This window comes from Accipiter gentilis, chromosome 17 (genome assembly GCF_929443795.1).
Source record: "Accipiter gentilis chromosome 17, bAccGen1.1, whole genome shotgun sequence".
Lineage (NCBI taxonomy): Eukaryota > Metazoa > Chordata > Aves > Accipitriformes > Accipitridae > Astur > Astur gentilis.
This window is the reverse complement of record NC_064896.1, coordinates 25,025,689-25,045,300: the sequence shown is the minus strand read 5'-3', so window position 1 is coordinate 25,045,300 and position 19,612 is coordinate 25,025,689. Positions and strand designations below refer to the sequence as shown.

The 19,612-nt window shown below is 39.2% G+C and overlaps 1 protein-coding gene across 1 annotated transcript in view; it reads left to right on the top strand.

The window, feature by feature from the left end:
- Positions 1-19,612, top strand: part of SLC17A6 (solute carrier family 17 member 6) — a 33,984-nt gene that overhangs the window by 1,310 nt on the left and 13,062 nt on the right. Inside the window, exons 2-3 of the mRNA XM_049820231.1 lie at positions 2,219-2,471; positions 3,258-3,376. Coding sequence (XP_049676188.1) covers positions 2,219-2,471; positions 3,258-3,376 — 372 coding nt within the window. The remainder of the gene's footprint in view (positions 1-2,218; positions 2,472-3,257; positions 3,377-19,612) is intronic.

The following is a 19,612-nucleotide window of genomic DNA, read 5'->3' as shown; positions in this document are numbered from 1 at the left end:
GACACACCATGCTCCATCCAATCTGGGGACTTTGGTGACCTCCGGGACGTTTGAGAATAGTCTGTGAAATTCCAATGTATTTTCGATTGTCCCCTCTGCTAGAAATTACCTGAAGTGGGTTTTTTGTTGGTGGTTTGGTTTGGTTTGGGTTTGGGTTTTGGTTTTGGGGTTTTTTTTTCCGAATTACAAATTAAAGGTAACTGCGGATTTATCTGCCTAGGGTAGGTCACGTAAAAGTCTTTTTTCCATACCTATGCGGCAGTGTTGGGCACAGGCACAAGGCTGTTCCACAGCATGAGTCACAACTTCTGCTGCCATTTTCAGGAAAGGGGACGTATCAGTGAAGTGATAAAGACAAAATTAAGATTTCCATTTTAGTAGGAAGGGTACAATTTTGAAAAGCCAAAAGCAAAACCAAAGCCACCAACAACGCAGTGAAAACCCTGCAGGTTTTTTGGTCATATTTAAGTCGTTTTCAATGGTCAGAAAAAGAAAAAATTGATAATCCAAAATAACTCCTTAAAATATAATTAAGGAAATCAACCTATTTTTCGTGCTAAAAGGCTCTACAAGATATAAATAAAACGATCATGTCTACTGCTTTTTTATAGTCACACAGTGAATAATGGAGAAACGGTGTTTGTATTTTCCACCAAAACTCCGTTTGAACTCCCCTCTTGATTAACAAATGCTCGATTTACTAATCTTTTTCAACGCACGGGGCTGAAGTAGTTTGTTGCCGATTCTTAGAATTAAAATAGTTTTCCTGTCCCTTACGCATTGATTTCTAGTGTCTTCCCGAAGACAAGAAGCCCATTCAGGGAGAAAACATTTCTACACCGTCTTTTATTCGCACGAACGAATTTTGAACATAAAACCACGGTGTTTTATTTTATTCACAACTTTAAGATATTTCTTAATGCTGCGGTCTTTAAGCATGAAAATAATTATCCCAGCAAAGAAAAACACGGGAGAATTTCAAGCGAGTAACTATTGGAGAAAATCCCTGTATTTTCTCCAGAACACGGAGAGTCTTTTGAGCCTTTTTCTGTTAATTGTTACTGCCCCATTAGCCGGATGAGTTAACCTCAAAGAGATGCTCCAGGAGGAGAATTTCTGACGTGAGAAAACACTCCTAGACCGGGGTGAGGGCAGCGGTAGGAGAGTCCAGAGTGTCGGGAAATGGTCACATATTCGCTCCTCAAGCTGACGGAGCTAGGATGGAAGCGGTTATTTCTTCTGTCTTTTAAACATCTCAGTGACTACAAAAGAAGATTAAGAGATTCAGCGTGGGACACTTGCTAGATAAACCCGATCTTTCTTACTACCGACACGGCATTTTTAAAGCTTTTCCACCAAAGAAGAAATAAAATGAAATGTTCTAAGTCACCTTTTGTGGATGGCAGGGGTTTTTTCGGTATTTTTCTTTTGATTCGAAATAGCTGCAAATAACCCTTGCCCTTCACATTCCTGCACATTGTTTTGTAGGAGATAGGATTCTCATGCAAAAACAAGGGAGTGGGGGCAATGAGATCGAGCTTAAAGCTGATCCGGGAAGGTTAAAGCGATCACTAAGCTAAGGGGTGCTAAGCGATCACCCCTTCACAACGTGTAGCTGAGCAGATGCGATCTTTTGGAAAGACTTCCCCGGAGATGCCAGTTCTTTAAAGACGGTCATGTTTTCTTCCACTGCATGTGACAGCCATTTTGCAAATCTAAAATAAGTAGCAATACCGCCCCCCCCCCCCCTTCTGTTAATATTTCTTTTGTTCCCAGACCTGAAGCGAAACGCACACCAAGATGATCCCCCTTGGAGTTCCTAATAGAGCAAAGAGGGAATAAAACCTTCTCCAAAAGACTGTTTCGGTTTCCATACTATGCCTCTTGGGCTACCCAACATGGCGCCTCTGCAGTGGTTACAGATGATGTCTTCTTAATGCGTCCTACATATTTAAGCAGAAGTCTTTAATGATAGATGAGCAATTCTCAGCTAGAGCTCCTCCCTGGGCTCCTGCGGCGGGGTGGCGGGGGGAGTTGGGGATGACTAATCCTGACTCCCACAGGTCACCGCCACAGAACAGTTGAAGGTGACTGGAAAACGAGGAATAAATCCTCAAATCAATCCAAAGCAAGCCAAAGGGGCGGGGGGAGCGGTGAATTTAAGCCTTCAGCTACGCGAAGTGGCCAGGGCTTGACTTTCCCTTCTTGTGTCGGGCAGAGTCCTAGAGAAGAGGCAGAAGCCCGGGGACACCATCGAGCTGACAGAAGATGGGAAGCCCATGGAAGTGCCCGAGAAGAAAGCCCCGTTGTGCGACTGTACCTGCTTCGGGCTGCCCCGGAGGTACATCATTGCCATCATGAGCGGACTGGGATTCTGCATTTCCTTCGGGATCCGATGTAACTTGGGAGTGGCCATCGTGGATATGGTCAATAACAGCACCATACACCGAGGAGGAAAAATTATTAAAGAGGTGGGAACCCTTCCCTCGTAAATCCCATGTCCTCCCGGTACAACTCCCAGATCAAGCACCTTAGCGCAGGCGAGAAGGGCTCTGGTGGTTTCGCAGAATTTTCCCCCGCTTCAACCCGCGATGCCCCCCCCATCCCCCCCGCCCCCCCGCTGCCCTTTGTAGGACGGAAACCCCCGTCTTGAAAGAAAAACAATTTCTACCGCTTATTCGTATTTTTCCTTTTGGGTTCCCAGCCCCATTTTGCGGTATTAATTTGCGGAGAGGTTGTGGTTTGGGGGGGGGGGGGGTGTGTGTTCGGTTTGTTGTTGTTGTTGTTGTTTTTCGTTGTTGTTTTTTGGTGGTTTTTTTTTAAACGCAGATAGCTCGTAGAATAAATGTAGGGGATGGGGGAAGGAGGGTGTCGAATAAGCCACTGCCAGCGGCTGCGCCGCGCTGGAAGGGAGGCGAGGAGATTGTGCAGGAATTTCTGAAAACACCCGGGTGAAAGAATTTACGTTGCTAAAAGGCGTTAAATGATACGACCCCCTTTTGAAAACGAGTTACAGTGTAGTGAGAAAAAGGTGAATGCTTAAGACGAGTGTTAAATCTACAAGTCCGGAGAGAAGCAACTTACTCCTTGCACAGTTTACTCCTTGCACAGGGCGAGAGGTACGAAGTTACTGCGGGTGAATGCTTTAATTTGGCACGATTACAGCCTTCCTCTTTTTTCTTTTTTTTTCTTTTTTTTTTTTTTCTTTTTTTTTTTTTTTTCTCTTCTCCTTCTCTCGCGGACCCTTGCATTGGAAGAAAGCGAAGTTTAATTGGGATCCTGAAACAGTTGGCATGATCCACGGCTCTTTTTTCTGGGGATACATAATCACCCAAATCCCCGGCGGGTATATCTCCTCCCGGCTGGCAGCTAACAGGTAACGATGGTCTAAATAACCCCAGGCTCCTGTACGAGGGGAGGGAGGGGGACGGTCAGTGGCTCAGCATCCCCCCCCCCCCCCCCCATCCCCGGGAGCTGCCCTGCATCCCCGCAGGCAACCGGTCCCTGGTTCAAAGGCAGTCACGTTAAAAAAAAAAAAAAAAAAAAAAGGAAGGGACGCTAGCATGAAGTGTGGAAAGGCGGATGAGATGAGGCATTGATCAGCTATCTTCAGACTACCTGCTGGTTTTGCGGGGGACATCTCCTCCTGGTTTCTTTTTCCTTTAAAAAGTCATTTACGGAGGTTGTGGCAATGATATTCAAACAACCTGTATTCAGAGGCGAATTCAAAGATTCATTATTTCAGCAAAGCTTGAGAATTTTTTTTCCCCCATGATTGAACGAAAGAATTTTATGGGTTTTGTTTTAATGAGAAGGAAAACCATTAGCAGGAATTTTCCATTAACGGAGAAATGAATTTAGAATGGTCGAAAAACATGTTTCAATGAGACTTCCACAATGAAAAGAAAGTGCAGATGGTGCGGGGACTTAAGGACTCGTTTCTATGGTGTCTGGCAATTTTTCAAGCACCCAGGGTGCGATTCTACCTGTTAATTAGATCCACTGAGTATTCAAGACACATGAGGCTTTCACTTCCATGCTTAATGCCATAGGCTCATCGTTTGCAGAAGTAGCGAAGGTCCTAGTGCCACTCTTCAAAACACTAACAAACTAAGTGCAAATGGGTACTAAAATCAGCATTATATGCCTTTAACTCTTCTCAGGAGAGTGTAACATCAAAGGTAGGCTTGGATAGGCAGAGAGGCTTTGCCTGGCGAGCGAGCTTACTTGTGTTTGTTTGAGAAAGAAGGGGGGGAGAGAGGGGAGCTACGGCAAAAATGCTCTCTCCAAGGTAAATACCTTCTAGACAGAGACCTACATTAAAAATAAGGAGTATTTACTAATGGAGAGATTCTTTGTAACTGAGATAACGCTAATAAACCTCTTTTTACAGCAAATAAAACAAAATACAACATTCATTAAAGAGGGGTATCCATTACCAGACTGTTTGCAAGTGCCATCTTTCTGATAATGGTTCAGAAATGTAAAAGGCCATTTCAAATAACAATTAACAGCCAGTTAAAGGGTTCTTCTTTTCTTCTTCCTTCGAGCATTTTTGCACCTTTACACAGTCTGTAACTCCTCAGGATTAATTGGAGTTTTGGTTGAGGATAGACTGCAGGATTTGACTCAGAGAAAAAAAAATCTGTATTCATTCACCCAAGCAACATCAGTAAAGTCATTTGAATCAATTCAGATTTAAAGTGGTGCAACTACAAAGATTTGCAAGACAATAGCAGGGTCATTCCCAGGAAAACTCAGTGTTAGAAACACACAACCTGGCATATGTGAGTCAAATTTTCCTCCTCTTCACAAACATTTACAACAGTAAATGAGGACTAGTTCCAGTTATTAACCTGGGTATATTTTAACTCAGCAATTTTCACAGATTAGTGGCTCGTTATTACTATTGTGGAAGCCTCTGAGACAACTCCAACACAAGGCAAATGAGTATGTAAATCACAGGTTTAATTAAGGAACTAGCTACGACTTACATGCCAGTAATTGCAAATAGTAAACTGTGGATAGTGGCTGTGATTTATAGTTAGTTTGTAGATAAAAATGGCAGAGAATACAGTGCTGAGTGGCTAGATGTAGTGGTTGGAATAACAGGGTATCGAGGAGGTGAAAATACAAGTTAGTTCCTGAATGCTACAATGAGATTCGGACATCTACACATTCAGCTTGAAATGAACAGGATGAGTGTAGGGAAAAGCAGCACCTAAAATCGGGTGCAAGCCTTGATGTCCATACCCTTACCAAGAAACTGCATGAGAAAAAGTCAGGCAAGTGAGTACACAGGTCTAGAGGCCTGCAGCACCAGTAGAATAGGAGCTACTATAAAAGTCTCTGCTGATTTACATGTCTCGTGCTACAGCCACAACTGGTCCCTTCGCACTGGTGGATGACAGCCAAGTAACTTGTTTTCTTTTTTTTAGAAGCCTCACTGAATATCTTTGTGGCGTCAATGGTTTCTTTTGCATTCAGAGCAAGTCTGAATTCATACAGAAAAATGAAGTTCAGATGTGCTCTGGGTAAAAAATTAATAGACTCTAGAACAGCATCACCAGATTCAAGACAATCTGTGAGAAACTCAGTCTTGAGCTCAAGAAAAAGGGACATTTTCAAGAGATTCATTCCCTGGAAGGGAAGGAGATAATGATTACATGGAAAAGATAGCACAAATGAAAAACTGACTCCCAACTGCTAAGAGTGTCAAGGAAGGAAACCGGGAGGAGGGTTAAGGTGTGCTTTGCGAGTTTAATTTGTTATTGACGGGGAGTTGCTGAGTGTACGGCACTGAATTTGCTTGACATTAAGATTCAGTCTAGCAACCAATTACAGAGATTGGGTTGACATAATTCGAGAGTTTCTCTAAGGTATAACACATGAAAGAAATGGCCCTCCTGTGGTATCAAGAAAACCTTTATAGACACAATGCATTAATTTCAAGCTGGGCTGAAACCTTTTATTTTGATTCTGACCCTGTTTTAAAATGCTTACTGCCAATCAAGAATTAGCAAACTTGAGCTCTGAACTCTCTAACATATTTTCTTCAACTGAGTCTGTCAATGGGTAGCATTTTACTGAGATCCTTTGCTAATTGTAGAACTCAAGGCTGCTGCTGCATGGTTATTCTGTTCTGCCTTGACCCACTGCTCTTATCGTGCATGGCTCCCCATTACTTCTGACAGATCGGATTTAGTGATTTAGAGATTTACAAGTAGTAAATGGAGTTTCTCAGGAATTTGCACTTGATAGCTTGGGTCTCAATTTATCTCATTGCTTCACTGAGAATGTTCTGTTATAGAGTATTTTCAGCCCAACACTAAGAAAAATGCTTTACTTAAAAGAGGTGTATTTATGCTGCTATAGTACCAACGAGGTCAAAAAACCTGTGTTTGAAAATTCCAGAGAACATTCAGAAACAACACGTCTCCTGAGCACTTACCTCTCTGGTGGGCAATAGATGTTGGGCTAGTATGCTACAAAGGTCAGTGCTCCCAAACACTTGCAACCTCTGTTGACTTCCGTAGGAATAGAGAACCTTCAGCACATTGCAAGACAACATAATTTTTCCAAAGACACGGATTTGGCCTCAGGTGCCCCCTCATTTGCAATCAGTGAAGCTTTAAACTTGCATCCCTTGAGTAGTGTGTGAAAATACAAGAGGATTCCCTTTTGCCAAGAGGCTGGAGACCTCTTCTCCCAGAGGAGGATCTGCCTCTGGAAGATCCTGGTATGAAAACACTACGCAACCGACCACAGCAGACTGGGGGAACAAAGGAAGCGCAATGCGGAGTCCCATGGGTAGGGTTTATTACAGCTATACCTTTTCTCAGGGTTAAGTTCTCAATGAACAACGAACAATTAACCTTGCCGTCGATTAAGCACGACACGATGGTAGCAGAGAGTATGGAGCAGGCTCTAGTAGTTTAGAGAAGGCATCTTGTCACGTGGACATCCAGGTTTGCAGGTAATCTAGGTTACTTCTCCTATTTGAACATACATACAGCCTTACACTAAAAAAAGCGCCCTTCTCCCCAGGCTGCAGTACACTGGGAGTAGAATTCATGGTCCCCGCAGAGATGTTTACGTAACTATCTTTATCAAGAGAAAATCGACTATGATTCAGAGCTTTTGAGACTGTAGGGGCAAGCATAGACAAGCAGATTCCAGAGACAAATCCAAAATAATATAAATGTTTCTTGGTTACACCCTTTCTGATTAGGAATAACAAAGCTTTCTCCCCAAAAAGTGAATGAAGAGTGAGACTTTTTTTTTTTTTTTTTGAGATCATTGTGGATTCAGTGCTATGTTTTTCATTAAATCACAGTGGATTTTGACTAGTGTCAGCAGGGTTTTCAGGAGGAAGGAACTGAGTTGCTTTTGCATTGTTTAAAAGTATTTTTCCTTGAAAAATACAAGAAAACATGGAAATTAAGTGTGATGCCCTAATACCATGTATCCATACTATTTAATCAGCTGAGCTATTACTCATAATGGTAGTTAATGCCATTTAAAAGCACATAAATCTCATTTGAATGCTTTTAAACTACAGGTTTTAATATCAGCATTACAGAGGCTCCCACCAGAGGGGTTGTCATTATATGATTACAATGTGATGTGAACAGAAAGGGTATGAAATGCTGACAGTCCTCCAACCCCACCTAGTCTTAATTTCTACTTAGTCCACGTGACAAACTTCTGCTAGCACTAATCAGAATTCATCTAATCTTTACCAATTTAAAAAAAAAAAATCATCATTCTCAGTGACTGAAATCTTATTAAAGGAAAGAAAAATAAATTTGTGGTTTGGTGATTCTTCAATTCTTATCATTCAAAATTTGATTTAAATGGAATGCATTTAAATACCAATGGCCAAGATGTTTAAATGTTCTGACACAATGCAATGAATACAATATGCTGGTGAGAAATTCAGAAATTTCATTTAATAATTACATTCTTTTGTAGTATCTTAACAACTATATTATAGACAGATTTTGCTGTTTTGATGCTTTGAAAATAGCAAACTGGAAACTGGTGCAGTTTTTCCTGACTTTGAGCTCCTCCAGGAAGATTTATACTGTTTAACTAAGCAAGTGAGTTAACAAGCACTTCAAACCTCAGGGGTATTGCATCATTCCCAGAATATGCATATCCCTGCCTGTATACTGTATAGGGACCCCAGGTTACTTGGGGTATTTACCTGGGTCATCACATAGTGTGGTGAAACCCCTTCTTTTTGTGTTTTGCATAACCAAGTGAATGCTTGTAACCAGACTAGTGGTATTTATCACACTGGGAGACTGATGATTAACTGGGTAGTGTTGATGAACCTTTCAAAGATTTAGATACCATTATGATACCACTGAATAGTCTTTAAATAAGATCTACTGTGATCTTCACATTTCATCAGCCATCTCAGGAGTACGTATAAATGCTGATAAACTTGTGCGTACAAAAAGGACCAGACAATCAGATGGTATATTAAACACCATTTGGCAGACTGAATCCTGTTCAATATATATGACACTTAAGTGCAAAGTAACAGCAGGGAGTGGGAAACCACCCTGGGAAGCAGTCATGCTGAGTGGGATCTTAAGCCGTGCTGGACTAGAAACCCATCATGAGCTTCCAACATGATGTTCTAATAAGGAATTCGATGTAATCCTGGGATATTTATTTTTCTGCATTTAGTGCAGTGAGTGTATTTAGGTCAATGACATTGACCTCAGATTGTTGCGGGTAATTTGGGTTTGGGTACATGAATATTAATATGAGTGTTGAAAAATTAGAGATTGATTTAGAGATCTTTAATTACTTAAAAGATGATAGGATTGTAGATAATGTCACGTAATGAAAGAAATAGCAAGAACTATGTATTCGGGTTATCAGTATATAAAAAAGAATACTAGGAGGCAATCTGATTACACAGTATGCCTACAACCCCAGTAGAAAAAATTGCTGGGTATAAATGTGTGCTTTAGTCCCATGGAAAGATATAACAAGAATCAGTAAATGACAGCCATATAAATAAAAAAAGCATAAATATTAACAATCATGACTAGCCACCACTAGCCCAACCAGAGAACTTATATGCGAAATTCTTATTCTTTGGGTGTTAAATTCCTATATTGAAAGCTATATTTCAGTTATTAGAAAATGTTTTCAGTGCAGGAATAATTAAGCAAAATGTAAGGGATAATCAAGTGAAACATAGTGGTTAATGCCATAGCGAATGTTAGGCTAGATGGCCTTAAAACTAAGCACTTGTTTTGTTTTTAATCTGGAAATATAATAATTTTATTTAAATTAATATTTCCTATTCCACATCCATGCTATTGCAAAGCTGCAGCTGTCTGTGAATAAACTACCTGCTGTGCTGTCACACATATATGGAAAGGTGTGAAACCGTACTGGGTTTTAGCACCTCATCTCAGGATAATTTAAATATTGTTATATTTTAACTTCGAAACACTCTTTAAAAATTCTTTAAAAACCATGCCAGAAATCTATAATAAATACCTTGCCCTATCAAAGGCATTATCAAAATGCTGTGGCAGTATTTCCTCACTGATTTCCTAAGTGAACAGTTTAAATACTGTAAATCAGGAAAGATTCTCTGAAATGAATGGGTCATTGTTAGATTACACAGGATAGGGAATTGATTCCCAAGTTTGCAGTTATATATTTAAAATAGATATGCAGGGTTTGACTGTACATGCCAAGTACTGTTTTTAAAATAGATCTGCAATAATCACAGACATTTTTTTGGTAAAACAGACCTGAGTGACCATTTTAGGTGTTTTGTGTATACTCAAACATTAGAACTTTCTTACACAAAGAGATACAAAGGGCAGAATAGAATGAGAATTTTAAAAACAATTAAAGTCACCTTATAATTCTATCATAATTCTAAGATAATGACACATATTTCTCATTATCTGTTAAACCGCAAATCCTGGCACTATTCACATTAAGAATCACCGCTACATAACTATACTAAATTTCTCTACAATGCAAATTATCTCTCATCTATGTTGAACTCTTCATCATTGTCACATTCTAACCCGAATGAAAATATATAAATCAAACCTTTCCCTTCAAATTCATCTTTGTTTTTCAAGTGCCATTCATCTTGTTATTAAGGGCTAAATCCTTCTTCCCAGCAAGTAATCCGATAGGATTATTTGCATGAATAAACTGAATGATATTTCGGACAACTGTATGTCAGTGCATCTCATCTCAGAGTCCCAAAGATTTTCACTGAAACTGTGTCATTAGTGTGTCAGTGAAATCACAATATTTCTCCCTAACTCAGCCTTAACGACAATAAGCATAAAAAACTGTAAGGTGAAGTATTGGTTTAGAAATACAAGTACAAAGATTTCCTAGAACTTTAAATCTTTACATTTCCTGTTTTAAAAAGAGAAATTCTTCACTCCCCTTTAGCAGGTAGACATATTGCGTGTTTTTCTGATTTGCAAATGATGTATAATTCACGGCATGACCAGGGCATTTGAGAAAGGTTAGACAAGAGCCAACTTCTGAACTTCTGAAGACATTAGCTGACCTTGCACTGTAAGAAAGAACCCCCAAAGTTGTAGTTGCCAACCCCATTTTTCACATTCAGTTCTAAATCCTCTAGATTAAACTGGGCTCCGATCCCAGGCACTGGTGTTGGGTTCATCTGTTTCCAGGCAAAGAAGCCAATATCACATGAAAAACCCAAGACGATTTTGTCACCTTACTGCATTGCAGGGTGTTTTAAGCACCAGTCACTGCAAGAAGGGAACTGGGGAAACATCTATGGGTGGCTGGTACTGCTGCTCCCTCTGCCATATGGCTCAGGGTCCATTTTTCTGTCATGAATGATGAAGCTGTTTTCACAATTTAATGATGCAACAAGGGATTTGGATGGGGGTTTTGGTTGATAAAAGGGGGCCTCAGATGTGTGACAAAAATTAATAATGTATCCAAGCCCTTATTATACTAGATTAGATGGCGGGAGGTTGGCTTTTACATATTAATGCTTCATGAAGGGCTTATAATAGGATTTACTATGAAGGGCACACAGACACACATCCCCCTCCTCCCTTGTACACATATGAATGAAACTAACCTGTTTTATCATGTTTTTAAAAAGCCAGATAAAGCTGCAATACTATGGCTTCTGGCCACAGACTATTATTAAAGAGGATCGGTTTTAAGCGATTCTTTCACGAAGCACGTTCAACCTAAGACTGGCACTTGGGAATAGGTGTTGCTCTCTAATGTCAAAGGTAGCTTATTCTATCTGTTTTGCTGGGCAGCTGAGTTCATCAACCACTCTAATATTCATGACATAACCCCAGCTTTGTTAGCCCTATGCCATTTTATTCAAATTAGAGGCCTGATTCACAAAACCCCCACTACATTCTGTCTATCATTTATGAAGCCATAAACTGTCAGGGTGAGCATTTCACAGGAATATGTCTACAGTAGAGGGGTCAACAGAGTCCTCAGGAAATTAGCCTATACTAGAGAAAAGTCAGAATGATGTTATATGTTGCAGAATACCTAAACAGTGTCTCCCCATACTGGGTTCTTTTTCACTTAGTCCATTTCAAATGCATAAACTTAAATAGAAGTTGTCCCAAGAAGGGTAATCAGCATGATTACAGACTGAAAAGACACATAGAGTAAGAGAAATATTATCAGGGATATTTAGGTTGCAAAGGAGATGAACAAGTGACATGCTAGGTACATACTTAATAAACATCAGTATAGGTAATGTAAATATTCCAGATGAGTGGCTACTCACAGTTTGCAGTCAAGGAGGTAAGCATTGATGTACAGGGGAACAGCTGAAAAAAATGCAAAAAAATGTCACACTGTATTACTGAGGAAAAATAATCTTTTCAGAAGTCAGTAAGAGCACTGTTTCTATTTACATAAATTGGAAGCAAGTAAACCATCATTAATGACATTAAATTTTTAGCTTCCAAGAAACTCTCAGGCAAGAACATAATAGGCTAAAATATTATTTTATGTCTTACTGAGAAGCACCTGTATAACTCTTAGTTGACAAATGTGGACTTTCAGAACTATTTGGATATAGAATGGCAGTTATTCTCAAGATACTAAATGCAGAGAACTACATTTACTTTTGATGAGTTATTTCAGGACTAAATATAAAAATTTCAGAATTTGGCCCTGCTCGTTCAGATATAACTAACAGGAGTAGGATATGTCTGAAAGTTGGACTTATTTTTGCATTCTATCCCTCGCTGATCCAAATCCTTTGAAATCGGTATCTGTAGAAAATTTGCTACGCGGTTTACATAAAATTACACCAGGTGCTTTCAGACAAAGCTGATAAAGAAACTTATTATTTATTGGGATTATATCATCCAGATAGGTCAATACTGTCAAATAACTTTGCTCCCAGTTCTCTCCCAGGTCCCGAGCCTCCATGAATCCCTACTGCATGTATGATAACTCATAATCAGAATCCCTTTCAGAGAGGAAAAGACTAATCCTCTCTGAACTGCCCCCCGCCCCATGTGTGCTTCTGACATAGTAAGCTCCAGGCACTCTATCCAACAGGTATCCTTAATCACCTCTACCTGCTTTGATAGTTCATCCCAATACAATATGTACACTGGATTTCATGCAACAAAATGCTGCTTAGGTTGGTTGCATAAAAACACTAATGTCACCATCACTTGGCTCTGAAGGAATCTGCATTTGCTCTGAGCAGTCCAGGTTCAATCAGCTGTAACAGGTGGCCCGTATGTCAGAAAACACTCCACAAAGCAGTACAGATGTAGCTTTGGAGTCCAATGCATAGCAGTTATCCTCCCAACCAGCTCCACAAACCATTTGAAAGATAAAAACACAGGTGTTTTCTTTGATAACTGTATTATATATCTCTAAATCAACAGAGACAGTTGAATCACAGTCTAAGCCCTAGAACTTGGTAAGGTAATTCGAATGCGATGGTCTTGGTTTGAAACATGACATATTTAAAGAGCAAGCCATCCTAAAGCTAATGAGCTAGAAGAATTGAGTCAGAGTTTATCTAGATATATATGGAAATAATGAGTTGTAAAACAAAACCGCAGGTTTTCGAGATTCCCCAGCTGAATTCAAACAGGAGAGAGAAAGGGTTGGTAGGGCAATCAGATGAATGAAGAATAAAGAAGACGAGGTGAAGCGGGCCTGGCTTGCTTAACGATGCAAAAGATAGAAGATAGGATTGCTATTGGGGAAAACTGCAGAGATTAAAACCGCTAAAATAAAAGAGCATGGGTGCAAGATATCTACTGGATGTAGGAAGTAACAAGCTGGAAAGGCCTCCAAAAATAAGTAGGGCAAATGCTAATTACTTCTGAGATGGAACCTGATCTGCTTATGAAAGGATGATGTAATGCACTTGCTGGTAAGAGCAACGATCAGAATTTAATGACCCAGGAGTCTTTTACATTCAGCATCGATTGCAATGATGCTGTCATCCAGAAGTGCCCAAGTTCTTCATAAAATACACACTGACGTATCAAAAATAGGTCTGTGAACAGGCAATGGGAGGTGCAGCCTGGAAACTGCTTAGGGTTTTGGTTTGACCTGTATGAGTCGGTGGCATTAGGGGGGCTTGGAGAGGACAGAAGGCGAAAGGGACTTTGTGTTACTGATACAGATGGACTTAGTCTCTGCATGGCATTTCACTCTGGTGATTGATCCAGTCCTTGTACAGTCCATGTGGTTAAAAGACTTGTGAATACTTTGGGATTTACTTCTCGTCAAAGCTGGCAGATCAAATCACAGCAGATTCAGGTTGTCGAAATGTTCATGCTCTGTATGAAAGTCTTAGAAGGCCCTCATCACACCTGATATGGGTAGAGATACACTTTGTAAGAAGGGAAGTGTTAACCGGCAGCTAAACCCCTGAAATTGCTCTGTATTCAGTCACTGCACAACTCAAAGGAAAAAATAAGTTTAAAAGGATCATCATAAATGGTCATTGCTAGCAACATTTGCAGAAGGAAGGATTCTGAAAACCTGCTGCATGCCTACAGGCGTGCCAGCTAGCTCCTGTGCTGTTTCTCCCTAGACATTATGTTTTACTCAAAAAATAAAGCATTTAATCCAGCATTCAGCCTTGCAGTTCCTCTCAGACAAGAAATTCTTTGGGCTGTATTAAGATACAACATAATCAGTTCTGTGCTGCGTTGTTGGCCTTTTGCAGGAGGAGGTCTGTCAAAGATGAATGATAGTAGGTAGACTCAAAGATAATAAATCTTAGAAATCTTGAGCTGACAAAATAGTCTAAAAAGTCACTTTGGGCAATACATATTCAGCTGCTCAGAGCTGCTGCTGTTCTGGGACTCTCCCAAACAAGCACTGTTCAAGAAAGAACACCAAAGGATAGTCAAGACCCTGTTTATTTCTTATATATGTTTGATAAAATAAATCTTTGTTCAACATATTTTATGTGTTTTCTGTAAGAAATGGCAATAACCAGCTCACCAACTTGAACCCAAATAAATGTCTTTTTTTTTTTTTAATGACAGAATTTTCATCTCATCTTTAAACTAGGTTGGGAAAACTTTGCAAGGAAAACTCATGTTTTCACTCCTCTTTAGTTTCCATTCTTACCTAACAGAGGACTCTCATCTAAGACTAGGAAAAATGTTTTATCACTGTTTACAAATAAAGTATTAGTTCAATACAGATATTTTACCCAATGAAAATAAGGTCCTCTATAATATGGTCAGTATTCCTATAAAATTGTCAAGTACAGAGGTTGTATGTCCCAGAAAAGGACATGGGCTACATTTTCCGTAGGTTCCTGTTCACGGTCAGAATAAACCACCTTATAATATTTTGATTTAATTTATTGTAGCGGTGTGAAATGTTTTCACCCTCCGCCATGATTCCCTAGAAAACTAACAAAATAATCAAACTTCCCTATTCTGTAGATAGGTCTTCCATGAAATGATCATCAGTGGCTTTTCAGAGGTGAAAGCTCTTCAGTTACAGTCCTGAATGAATTTTCTATTGAAGCCATTGAAAACTTCTTTAGGTTATCATGAAAAGTGATGTGAAACCTTCTATGCCTTCCTAGTTCTCAATGTAAATCCATTAAAATATCTGCAATCTTGTTTTGTAGTTGTCAGTTACCAACACCTGCTATTCTTGAATTATTTTGGATTTTAGTGAAATGGCATTCATAATTCATTGGTACAGCATATACTTAAGCACGTTAAACCTACAGTATTTTGCCTTTTAGATGTATACAAAAAATGGTGTTTTGAACAAACAGAGTTACTCCTTGATTTTTATTTTTTTTTAAAGGATAAACTTTAGTTAAGGTATTTCATACGCTTTAGAACAGACATATAGATTTCCAGAACAGTTTTGTTTTCACAAAGTTGAGCCACTTATTCAGAGAAGAGAGGCATAGATAATTGTGGAATTTGTCAATTATATTAAAAAATGACATAAATAGAAGTACACAGGACTCAGCTGAGAAATTGACTCCTCCCCATACACATAGGAAAGGGGTTTTAGCTTTATGGAGTCATTGTAGCAATTTTCACTCCCAGTCATTGGGGTAAAAGGATGCTTCCAACCAGGACCCCTTACTTTCTGATATCGTATGTGTAACCCATATGTCTCCCATCTGGCATTCAGTATTTGGCATGCATCTGTGCTCCCACTGTTCTCAGCTCACTTTTTGAGCTGGCACTTCTTCCAGCCAAGTAACAATATCTATAATGCACTTCCATGCAGAATACTCATGTAATATGAATTGCCTGGAAAAGGTAGATGAGAATAGTGGGGCTGCACAGATGCAGAGATTAGAAATCCAGAGATGAAAATAAATACATTTCTTTCTCTTTAGTTTGTCCCCAAAGAGAAAAATGAGCCAATTGGCTTGAAACCCAAAAAGATTAATTGCCCCTGCAAACTCATTCCATTCTAAGCATTTTTCCTGAATTGTCAGAGTCATTTCCTTCCTCTGCTCCCATCCCAAACGTCTCTTAGTCAAATATGATTTTGCTATTATTACTACTTGTATTACAGGAGGACTAAGTCACAGCTCATGACCTTCGTATAATGCCAATGTCAGTAAAACACTGAGGATCAATGTTAGATTCTGTCTTTTGGGACTGAGTCTACCAGGTCTAGAAATAGAAATAGATAAGCAAAGCACAATTCTTTGTTTCAGGGCTTCTTCTGGTCATTATGAGGACCAGGATTTACCTTTTTTTCCTCTCCTTGACATACTTCTAGTGTATTTATTCATTTGTCTTCTTCTGTATATGGTTATTTTCTTCTCTACATAGTTACACAGTTGGTGCTTTCGGGTCAGAAAGGAATTTTCCCCCAAGTCTAGGGGCTGCTGAAGGCATGTCAGGGCATTTTAATTTCCTCCTAATGCCAGGGCCAAGAATGATGGCAATGTCATTGGCCTCTCCTGCTCTGTCTCTGTGGCGTACCGTAGTTTTCCCAGAGTTTACCTTCAATCTGCTAAAGCTCTTCATTTGTGCCATAGCATTAAAATATGTTTTGTGGGGTTTGAAGTGTGCCCAGCATGAAATGTATGTTCAGGGACACCTCTGAATGAAAATTCAACAGCACGGCTACATGGATTTCCTAGGCTGAGCTCATCCCGAGGGACGCTATGCAGTAAGGCCTGGTTCACTCTGTAAGAGATGTGAAGTCTAGTGGTGTTCGTGCTGGAGGTATAAAACCTTCTCCACAAGCCCATGCCTCTGTAGAAAGCACGACTGAAGAAATGCATGACATGGCATGGCAGCTTTACGACTGTGTATCCCATAAGGGTCACACCTATCCGTTCAGGATGATATCAGAATATCAAGAGGACAAACAGATACATGTATAAAAAATGCAGTGGGGTGTGGGATAGGAATGAACACTCCTAAGCAGGTTGAAAGTCTCACTTTAAACAGGGAATCATGTCTGTCTGAGAGTGAACATAATCCGTCTTCAATTGCAGTAAATACAACTATGGAATCCACATACTGTCAATCTGCCATGGGAACATAAGGATCTTAAAGAAAAACATGGTTTCTAACGCATTGTTGGAGTTAACATTGTAGCAAAATTGAGCAAATGAGAATTGTTTGAGAAGCAGAAATGAAACATAACAGATCATAAAATCACTAGCTTAATAAACATAACAAAAATGTAGGCACGAAAAAAGAATGATGTCATTTGGGGGTTTGATGCATGGGTCAGTAAAATGCCTTAGAACTGCCTTAGGAACAATCAAAATGTTCCATTTCCCAATTAAATATATTCAAATGTGAGAAGCATTCGAATATATTTAATTTATTGTAGCTCAAAATCATTCTTATTTGACCTAAATCATAATAAATGTAGATAGCTGAGATATTTAAAACAATAAAACTGTGAGTTTGCACAAAAACCAGAACTATATCACAATACTCTGTTAGGAAGAAGAATTTAGTATTTATGGAGGTGACATAAATGTAACAAGACAAAAGAGTACAAAGAGAACTACTGATTATATTTATGGATGTACATTGAGAGATGCAAAGCAAATGCAGGAAGATGTATTTGCTCTTGACTAAGAGTTGTAAAGGAAACCGACTCACTAAAATAGCCATGCACTAAATTCATGGTGCAGCTCTTAATATGCATTCAAGAAAAAGGATAACGCCATTTCTGACAAGAGTCATCATTTAACTCTACCTTATTCTACCCTTAAATCCATAGATTTTGGGGGGAAAAATTGATCTATTTTTGAGAAAGCTGTTCCTATAAAGCATAGTTCTGAGAGAGAATTGACTGACAAGTGACATTGTGGAAGTATTTCATCATCTGCTTCCCAATGTAACTAAATATTCACTGGTACTTGTATGTCTAAATGCAGGCAAGATTTTCACTGGGAAGTTGCATATCTCTGATCATTCCTTAAATTACATTTTCCTTTCTCTTCTAGAAGGAACAGACTCAAGAAAACAGCTTCTCTTTAGTGAACATGAGAACAACAAAGGCAATTCTGGGAAACACAGCTTTCAGTTGTGGCAAACAGAAGCTGATTTCAGATACAGAATTGAAAAACTAGAGCAGATTTCCTTGAAGAAACAGTTACCTACTGTAACAATTTTGTAAATCTCCCCCTTATGAAGAGATGGCATTTTTTAATATTCTATCTTAGCATGATTTTAACAGAAATAGTGATTTAGAAAGAGTTGCACTGATTCACACTAGCTAAGAATCTACTCCAGCCAGTCTATGCACAATCACAAATGTACAATGGGATTGCTGCATTAGGCATTTAGCTAAATAACTGTTCAGAAAAGAAACAGGAAAGGCTACAAACCAAACAGCCCTTTCTTCCTGCTTACAAGCAAAGAAGGGTTTTCTCGATGAATCTTGAGAATAGTTACAGTCTATTGCTCTTCAAAAATTGCTAACAGGAACATCAAACTTTTTAAAAGAATTTGTAAAAATCACAAGCAAAGCTCCTATGAGTCCCAAACTCTTCTCATTAATAAATAAAGAAAAAAAAAGCAAATGAAAACCAAGACACCATTGTGGTTTATGTGAACATATGGCGGTATTAAATTGTAAGGAAATGAACTGCACGTACTTTTGGAGTAGAAACTTACACATAAAGAAATTCAGGCCAACATAGCTCACACAGTGTAACACAAACACGTGCACCAGTCAGTCCCAATAAATGTATTGAAAACGCTGCCAAACAAAGCCAGAAATGTGCTGCACAGCCAGCTAGATGTTGTTTAACATGAGATGGGGATCACAGGGAACACAACGAGGAGACCAGATTTAGAGCTATTTAACAAAGCTTCCTTACCGTGCCAAGAAGCTTTTTTTCAGCTGCCCTTTAATATTTCTCACATAGAAGTGGCGTATGCTCAGTTTGCTATTTAAAGATTCGTGTCAGGCTGCAATTCTAAATAGAGAACGTGAAACATAGACGTCTCTGGGAAGAATTTTTGTCTTGAAACTTAGCACTGCTTCCTGCTTCTTTAGCCCAAGGTCTGTTTCTCACTAACTTATGGCACTGTACCAATTTCTGAAGAACACATGCTGAGGTTAAAGGTTTCTGTCAAATCAGTTCCACATCAGGTACCGTGATGTCATATGTTAAGACATCTCCAGGATTTATCTTAGCATTACATAGTTTTGTATAAAGAAAGTGGCCAGTCATTGCTACTGGTTTCATTCCTTTGCATAGTTCCACTGAAGGGAAAATGGGGGAAAAAATTATTATTTCCACAATAAAGGAATAAATGAACATGAAAAAAATGATATAATAATGCTGGAGAAAAGGATTCCTCCTACCAGGGACAGCTCTTAATTGAGTCAAATTAAAATTCAGTCAAAGCAGTGGAATTCTGAAAATGAGTCATTGCTTCACACATTTATCTGGACCTTGTAATGTGCCTTACTTGAAGTCATTCCTAGGATGTTGTTGGAGTCAAAATCAGCAAAATTCAATGAGTAGCCCCTGAAAAAACAGCAGGAGGAATGAACTGTTTTCAATAGGTATGTGTTTCCAGATTGATTAACTCTTGTGTCTAAGAAAATCCCAGCTCTGTTTGAAATT